This window comes from Echinococcus granulosus, assembly GCF_000524195.1.
Source record: "Echinococcus granulosus chromosome Unknown EG_S00017, whole genome shotgun sequence".
NCBI lineage: Eukaryota > Metazoa > Platyhelminthes > Cestoda > Cyclophyllidea > Taeniidae > Echinococcus > Echinococcus granulosus.
The window spans coordinates 392,226-401,478 of NW_020170397.1; the positions used below are offsets into that span (position 1 = coordinate 392,226).

The window sequence follows — 9,253 nt, forward strand, 5'->3', positions numbered from 1 at the left end:
CCCCACCAACGGCGATTGGTTTACGAGATGAGCGCACCGTAGGACACCGAGCTGCCTTGAGCAGCAAAAAATCGGCGAACTGCTACAATACCGCTTGCACAAATGTCGAATTGGTGGATCTGCCGAAGCAGGCAAAGTCCACCAATGGTGTTAAAGGGAAATATCAACTCCCCTTGTTTGAGAGCCAGCATGCGACCTACCGTCTTGCCTTGGTCGTGATGATCCGAGTACAAGAGAGAGAGAGGACATGGAGAGCGCTGTGGACGATTAACAGCCTCTGTAAACAAAAAAAACATTGGTTTAAGGGGAATGCTTGACTGCGAAGGTTCCTCGATTCCCGCAGTTGGATCGTTACCTTGGTGACACTTTTTAGCCATATTTTTCTGAAAATAAAGGCCTATCTGAACTCCTACATCCTGCGATCAGCTTTTGAAGGGACGGTGAGCCCTACCACTAACACTGGAACTCCAGAGAAGAGCTCCATTTCAATGGAAAGACTGATTATCACTTACAGAACAGTATGTCAGACGTCTCAAACCTTTCCTGATTCAATGCTCATTCCCATTTAGAGCAGAATTTATTATTATTATTAATGCTCAGGAGATCTGGGAGTCAGGGCAAAGTATAAATTGTAAGACATCTTGATTTGCCAAGAAGGAATTCCATTTTTCGTGCCTGCCAATCTAAATGGCTGGGAAATAAATAGATTAGTGAAAAAAGTGCTTTAAAGTATTAATGACTGTTTTACCGTCATGATATCCTCGATAAGTATCAGATAAGATTTGAAAGTAGAAGCGTTTATTTTTGGGGATGCCTAAAACCCCATAAAAATATCTCAGTCAACTGATGGCTTATCGTCGCACGCCTATGAAGCTGTGCTCTTGCTCACTCCTGATTGGCTGAGGTCATTTTAAGTGCGCTAATAACCATTCGAAATCCAAGGTCAATCGGTTACTATAACTACGCGTGACCAGGACGATCGAGTGAGTCAGACTCCGTTTTCGCTATTTAGCCGCCATGCGCGTACGCGCCCATCGTATGGCGATCAATAAAAATATCTGTTTTGAAGCCTTTGTTTATCGATTATCTGATTGGGAGATCGATAAAATCCAGGCCCCACACTTGATAATCCCATTGTACAAGATGACCATAAAGAGATTAGGGCTTGGGTAGCCAATCAAAAAGGCCACAAAACACTCTAACCAATAAACGACGAGTCCACTGCCTAAAGCCCCTCATTAAATCATTCAGCTATCAGTGTCATCTGATTTCCAATCACAGAGGACTCGTAATCTGGATGACACGTTAAACCGGTTGAAAACAAGTTTTACAGGCAATAGTATAATAAAATTACCTTAAACACTTGAAAAAGGTCAAAAAATACAAGAAAATGTTCTTCCACTTTTCATAGACCTCTCAATATATAGACAGCAAGTGTAATTGGACGGAGCAATTTGATCTTCTTCAATTTCCCTCACCTTTTTTTAATCTAACAGCCAGTCACATAGAAGCAGGTGACTGATTAAAAATTCAGTAGTTTGTGAACTGATGCTTTGCTGCAGAAAGGCAGTAAACAGAGTGGAACTCCAGAGCTGGGTGATTCAAAGCCCCCTGAGTGTCTTCCTCCGTCAAGCAGAACTGGAAATCAATGTCTTTTCCGTGATTCCGTGTCTATGCCAATTCCTGGATTAGGAATTTACCCATTTTTATTCAAAGGTGCAAAGGTTGTAGCCCTGTTCAATTGTGACCGGGACTTTTGAGCTAATCAAAGGAAAAAGGTAAAAAGAATGTAAAAGTTGCAGTATTAAGGAGTCTTTGATATGGAGACATTATGTGGTCCTCTACGTGCGCTAATTTTTCAAAACTAGGGACTTTTAGGAGTGTTTGTGTCCTCCGACTCCGTGAAAAGTTTCGTCTTTCAGCCAACTTCACATCAGGCTCGTTACTGGTTTACAGGGAATTGGGACCACCACGATTGGGATGATGATTAGCAGATCTATTGCTTATTTTGAAAGGTTTGTCGTTTTCATCAAATGTCTTCCTTTGGGAAAACTGAGGTGAGTGTGAGTGCTTGAAGCCTTCCCCTCCCTCAGATTTCCTGATACCTTCCACCACGCCGTGCTTCAAATTCACAGGATCTGGACCGGCAATCCGACTTGCAGTCCCATCATGGTGGCACCCTTTGCCAGTAAGCTAAAGCAAAAGTTCCACCTTGACAATTCTATATGCCGGTTTTTAGAACAAGTTGTTTTAGTCAACCAAGTGTCAAAATGTGTGTGTAGGTGAGTGGATTTTAGTCCAGTTTCGCCTTTTATGTACACATGAATATTTAATTTACTTCACTAGCAAACAATCAAAAGCAACTATGCCCTCACCTTAGGTGACATACATGACATTCATTATTCATGCACCCCTTAGTGGATAAAAGTTTTCTTGGCGCCATGCGCTAGCGTCGTAAAAAGCGGAGGACCACTGCAAAATAACAGTTTATTCTCCCTCAAAATCCTTAAATGTGAGAAGAAAACTGTCACTAACTCTACACTAGCAGCAACACAAACTTCAGTTCTTTCGGCAGCTCGGCCCCCACTGCTGGAATCAGTCTGTACGGTGCGAGGTAAGGCGAGGGGGTAGGGGAAGGGTCGTAATTAGGGAATGGTTTGGAGGCAAGCGTCACTCTTGCGTGACACCTCAAGACCTTACTCACGGCACCAATAAAACAGCCATAAGGGGATTTGTACTTTAGTTAGAAGGGAGTCAGGACGTCCCTGCCTTGTCCACATCCTCCACCATCTCCACACTCCTTCACTTCATACTTTCAGAAGGCACAAATCTATTTCACAGTTTTCTCAGCACACATTTTTACAGACAATGGCGAGTTGACATGACAGGCGGGATATTGGAGGTGACCTTGAATTTGTCATTTGCTCCCAAAGGTAAAGTAGCGAATAAAAGTGGAAGTCGTAAGTTTGTACCTCCTCATTAAAACGGAGCGAATAATTGTACCAGCAATTCTTCCAACAAACAAACACCGTTATTTTTCTTTTAAGACTTTTTCTGGCAAAATATAAGCGATATAATTGTAGCCTTTACCAATTTGCCTGTCATCAAATGTCAGAAAAGTCAAAGGGGTCTAAATTTTTGCTGAAATAAGGTCAAAATATCTGCTAATAAAAGCAGTAGTTTAAGGTGCCTTCTACGCCCTAAAAATGAGGTTGACATTCGTCTCTTTTTTTTCTCCCTAATAAATGTCTACTGACTGACAGCTTTGACAGTCAGGCCGTTGTTTTGGGGAATTTGTCTTCTAACCAAGACTAAAATTTGTGATCGTCGTGTCTAAGCTGACTATAATGGAGGGTTAAATGACAGTCTCACTTTAAAAGATAAGTTATGATGTTTTTTTTGACAAAGGAGGGCAATAAAATGGGTTGACCCAAAACACACAACTTGACTGTGAAAATATTTATAGCTGAGTTAGGATTGCAGGTAGTGAGAAGGAGAAAAAGATAGGGAAAGGGACAAACTGCTTAATTCTAATTTTTTCACCTCTTCCCCCTTCTGCTCCTCCATCACCTTCGTGGTGCCGCATTTAGGATGCTTCACGGAAAATGAAAGAATTTGACTGTTGAATGGGAAGTAGCCGGGAGATCGAGAGGACGATACTGTCCACTCTTTAAAGCGACTTTCACATACGTGATCTTATTCTCGCCGTTGTCAGCGTTGTCAAACATGTCACAGACTACACCATGATAAGCTAGAAGGCGTCCGTTTAATCTGATCATTCTGAAAGATGAATCTGCCTTCGAGGCACTTCACTTTACATCTGTTTCGGGAAGGATACAATCAACGCCTCACCAAGTAGTGTACCTAAGTAGGAATTTTAAAATACATTCTTATGTGCTTTTGCAGTTCTGCCTGTGCCTACAGCGGTACAACCCATGGCCGCGTTAAAATTTCATCTCCTCTGAGGCAATACGACTTCAGACGAGTCTCAAGGTCCTATTCGCTTAGTGGCAGTACGCGCATCGGACTCGAGAAAGTATTAAGACCAATTTTCTTGTCTGGAAGAAGAGAGGATTCGGTAGGTACTGCCGATGAGTACAGGATGGAGAGGATGCATGGATGCTGTGGGGCAGACATTTCACAGAGGGAACAAATACTGCTGATAGCAGGAGTTCCCGGCCATATTCTACAGCTCCACACCATCTACCATTCACCACGAGTAGGGCAGTGACTGATCTTCTTCCCCACTGGCACAGTGGAAGCATGTTTTGAGGCGAAAAGTCCAAAAGTGATTTGGACGATACGCCAAATTCCAGGACAGGTCGAAAGTAAAGGCAACTGATTAGTAAGTGTCTCCTCTGTTGAAAGTTACTTGAAGGGGTGCTTGACATTCCACTATCTACCTCCGCTTCTTCACTTTATTCCTTCCTCGCTGAAGTCATATAACACTTGATAATGACATTTCATTTCAGGGCTAGAGTGTTGACATGCAGAATGGGTGAGAGTTAAGTCCTGTCATCCGGTTGGAAATGGCCAATCCATCGACTAATGAGGCTAGGCAGACACATGTAAATGCGAAACAAACATCTTCTACTACACTGTAGAACACTTTTCTCAGAGTCAACTGCGACCCTCCTCTAGCTATGAATGTATGGCCGGGGGTCCTTCCACCTTGACCATCACAACGCCACCCACAAGTTGAGAACAGTGGATGTAACATATTAAGGGTGGTGGATCCATGGTGAAGTCGTGATGTATCCACGATCTCGTCAACTTGGTGAACTGCTTTGACGGAGGACCATTAATCCGCCTCACACCAATCAAGCAGAGGTGCTGCCCTACAACTACGCAGGGCATGTCACATGCCAATCACCATTGGTAAGAACGCTTATTTTTATAGGCGGACCACTTCATACAGCACAACAGCTAGTGCAACCCTGCCGAAATGAGGTCACCCATCCCTTCATCTTGCTACTCTCTCCACTTCCCATCGCCTATTGTCTTCATTGGACACCAACCAGCTACCATTAGGTACGTAAAGAATGTGCCAATTCGTCCCGCAACATGTGTGTCCCCACTTTAAGGCACAAATATCACAGCACCAGCGTGACAGGTGTCGCCAAGTTAGGAACAAGTGGTATATCGCCCTCCGTTTGACAGTTGCCTTCTTGCAGAACACGAGAGGTGCGTGACTGTCAAGGCGAGGAGAGATAAGTTGGGTGGTTATTTGCAAAGACCCCTCTTACACGAGTAAGCTGGGACCAGGAGGATGCGTTTTTTCTTCATGCTTTACATTTCTTGTACAGCAATTGGCAACTTTTTCCATTTGCATGTGGTTTGCTAACCTCCACCATCCATGCAGTCGTCAGCGCCACCTCCTACATCGCAATAGGCCACGTGCGCGTGGAGCCAGTCTATGGCAATAAAAGAGAACGTGGCAAAACTTGTCTGCATGGTTAGAAAAACTCTTGGTCCAATTCAAAATAATAGGAGAAGATTTGCAAAGACAGCTTCATACTTCCAGCCAATGTATCAAGCAAAATCTCCGGTTATAAGGATCCTCCTTTAAAAGAAAAATCGTCTATTCTATAATCCAGTCCTGGCTGTGCATGCACGCTGCACAACTCTTTTGCTCTAAGTTTCACCTTCCAATGATTCCCTTGTTTTTGGCGTTTGGAGACAGAAAGGAGTATATGGCATGCGCTCTCCGCAAGTCCACGATGGGTGAGTGTAGCAAATCCTGCCACCGGTCCACTTCCAGCCTGTAGCGTAGTCAAATGGATTTGGACAACCTCACGCATGCAGTTCCTCTTCAGCGACGGCGGATGTACTGATTTGCTTCGGTGGTGCAAGTATTGCTGACAAATGCTGTCACCATATTGCAGCCGTCAAAGTCAATTGTCCTGTCACATGGACTACCCGGCGGCCACTTTGTGCAGTCCCTCCGCCAATTTGCTAACCAGGAGGGACAATGGCCTCCAAACAAATGTCTTCGTTGTTGATGAGTATGAATGAGATGCAGTCACGACGTGGCAGCTCGTCATGTTATTGAAGGGTGCTGGCTGCATGGCACGGTTCCGTCCTTCTCTGTCTGGGATATTTTAATGCGCGCTGACCTTCCAGTGATTGCTAAAACGTGCAAAGTCTATCTGGCACATCGTGGCCAATCAGGGCAGTCGAGCAAAATGCCACTGTCTACATTTTCAACCATGTTTGGGATATGGGAGAGAAGAGGAGGTCAACTACTAGCCACTCAAAGTAGAAAAGCTTTCTGCTGTGGTGGATACCTCAACACTTTACCTTACCCTTTTGATAAGGAAGCAAGCATTTGGTGAAACCGAGTACAAAGCACCTCAGCCAGGGACAGCTTTTCACCACTGCACGATTGGATCGCCTACATGCAAATCATTTCCCAATGGGCAAATTAATCATCTTGTCAGCTTCCATGCACCCACTCTTGCACCCTCTGATAAACAAGAGCGTAACTGCAAGTGTGACAAAAAACCTTTCCCAATGCATCCAGGTAAGGTGCAGCAGTATAGCACACAGCACAGTACAGTACCAAGTCATAACATGTACACCGATAGAAGGCAACGGCTTATGTCCACTACTCAGGCTGCAGATCACATTCTGGTCCCAACGGACTGCATCTGGTGCGAGTCGAACGATGAGTGGATGCTCACCAACCGCCATGGTGCATGCGTACGTAACCTACACGCATTGGGCCACTGCTATAAACAAGATGCTAATCGGTTTGACACAAAAATCCTATTCCACCTTTTACGTATTCAATGTTGCACCTCCTCCATCCCCACCAACGAACCGCTACGAGTCCACTTCAAAAATGATATTACAATCCTGACTTAAAGTATGTCTTATCCATCTCCATACTCATGATGGTCAAAATCTGATCTCGAATGTGTTGTAATACGATGGTGGTTTGTCCCTCAGTATTGGTGAGGCGCCACTTTTGGACTTTTGAATTTTGACCTTCTGGTACCACGCTGGGTGGGCTGGCCTACTGGCCAAACCGGTAGCCCAGACACCTTTTCTGTGATGAATATATATATTCTGCCCGAGTACTATGCCTTCTTTCGTCTTCAGGCAGTCTCGGGGCGCCACATTGGTGGCAGCGGAAAGCGAACCCGATCCTAAAGGACACGCATCCTGTTTTTCACTTCTGTGTGATGAACCTCACCGGAGCAGAAGTACATACGCTACAGATGGGAAATGGTGATGACCCCTAATAGAAGGGTTAAAGTTGACGTCTACCTTTGGCATCTATCCCAGCCCCGTGTTCTGCAGAAAAGCTATTAACAACTGAAGCGACACTAGCCGTGAACCGTCTTGAAGTTTCGCTGCAGACTCCCTACAGTCCTTCATGGACCTGTATTAAATCCCTTCCTTCCTTACACAAATCTACTTTTAGGCCAGTGTTCCTAAATCAAGTTCCCAAAACGGACGAAACTCCAGATCCAGTTAAGCTGTCAAGAGGGATCAGTGACGCTGAGGTCGAGTATCTTCTCAGTTGCACGCTAATTTGGTGACTGGCACGGTCGGCTCGTGGGTGTTTCTTTACAGCACCGACTACGTTGTAATGGATCGTGTAGGATGTTGACCTTTGGTGAGGTGCCTCTTTTAGACTTTTGAATTTGCCTTCTTGCACCACGCTGGGTGGGCTGGCCTTCGTGTCGTTCCAGTAGCTCTGTGCTGAACATATATTCTGCCCCAGTATTGCGTCTTCTTTCGCCTTTAGGGAAGTCTCGGGACGCTACACTGTATCTCAGGCGCAGCGCTCTCAAACCATGACGCTGTGACATGTCACAAGTGCTCAGATAAACGTCAGCTCTGTTGATGGGGATCATATAAATTGCCTCATGAGTTAATGAAGAGCAACTAAATGAGGGAATGTCGCTAAAGTAATCAGTAAGTGTGGTTACCTTTGGCAATCATCGAAGGTCGTTGATGTGTTTTAGATTGACTTCTGCTAGTAAAACCCTACACTCTAGCAGTGCATTTAAACAAGCGTCATTTCCCATTTCCTTTGTAAATTGTCCTTCTTGCTTTTTATGAATATTTCTTCTTGTCAGCCATTTCAATGTAAGTGAGTTATGGTTGCCACTGCATGGGGATAGAGGCGAGGGGAGATTGGATAGTGAAGTCAGTGATGCACCTCGTCGAATCTGTTGTATGCACAGTTGTGCCCACTTTGTAAACAGGCTTGAAGGGATACTCTGGCGTCCTCCTCCTCAAGGCTGGATACTGCGTTGCAACTTGTCCATTTCCTAAAATAAATTCGAGTAGAGGACGTAAATGGAAGTAGCCTAACAATGCCAGTCAGTCATCTGTCGTCTGTCATTTAGGTATCACATATTCCCAAATGAGACAAACACTCACGTCCAATTCGTAGACAGCTTTCATGGTGGATATGCTGAAGGTGATTAGGCGAGGCGTCGCCTTACCTGTTCTTCATAGGACAGACCACACGAGGTTGCAAATCGCCAACTGGCTTTGACCGATCCTTTGGCTTGACCATCCACATACTAAGCCATTCACTGCATGCGCCTAATTTCGCGACGCATATATTTCTCTTTCTTCAAAATTGGTTTGAGGAATTTTGTTCTCTTGGATATGACATGAGAAGGCATGCTAAGATGAAAAAAGATATCTCTCAACTGTATGGAAAGGCTGAGAGGGTAGAGGGTTGGAAGGAAAGCCACGCAATTGTGCGAGTGGTCAACTTTTCGGATGCCAGGGAATTTGCATCACTAAAAAAGCCTTCAAGCAAATATCCATGAATGAGAAAATGAGTGCAGAGACACTACGATGGATGGATTCGAAATGGACTGCTGGAAGGATGCATGGATAGAGGGATGGGTGGCTACGGGATGGACGGATGGTTGCATACACCTTGACAGACGCTGACAGCTGAACCGATAGGAGGAGAACTAAATACGCGAATATATTTACAACTTTCCTTGATGTTTCCCTACTTTTTAGTTAAAAAAAAACACTTTAATTCTCCCCAATATTTTTAACTATCTTTATTTCATGTACACTTATTGAATGTCACCCCATCAAGTCCCCAGCAAGCGAGCCTTTTGCTACAATACTTGTTTTGACAGCCATCCACTTGTATACAATTCACCTTCTTGTGGAGAGTATTAATTAAGTCAGGATAAAAAAGAAGAAAAATAACTTTTTAGCCACATTTTTCTTCCCTAAATAGAGTCATTCATGCGAAAGAGAAGGT

At 44.4% G+C, this 9,253-nt stretch overlaps 1 protein-coding gene across 1 annotated transcript; it reads right to left on the reverse strand. All coding sequences in view use genetic code 11, as the record gives it.

Moving 5' to 3' along the window:
• Positions 1–20: 20 nt before the first annotated feature.
• EGR_03313 (hypothetical protein) lies at positions 21–3,728 on the reverse strand (the record flags this gene model as incomplete). The annotated part of the gene is made up of 5 exons (XM_024492562.1): positions 21–277; positions 2,106–2,193; positions 2,541–2,600; positions 3,544–3,619; positions 3,691–3,728. The coding sequence occupies 5 exons, from the start codon at positions 3,726–3,728 to the stop codon at positions 21–23; spliced, it is 519 nt and encodes a 172-aa protein (XP_024352963.1).
• Positions 3,729–9,253: the final 5,525 nt, after the last annotated feature.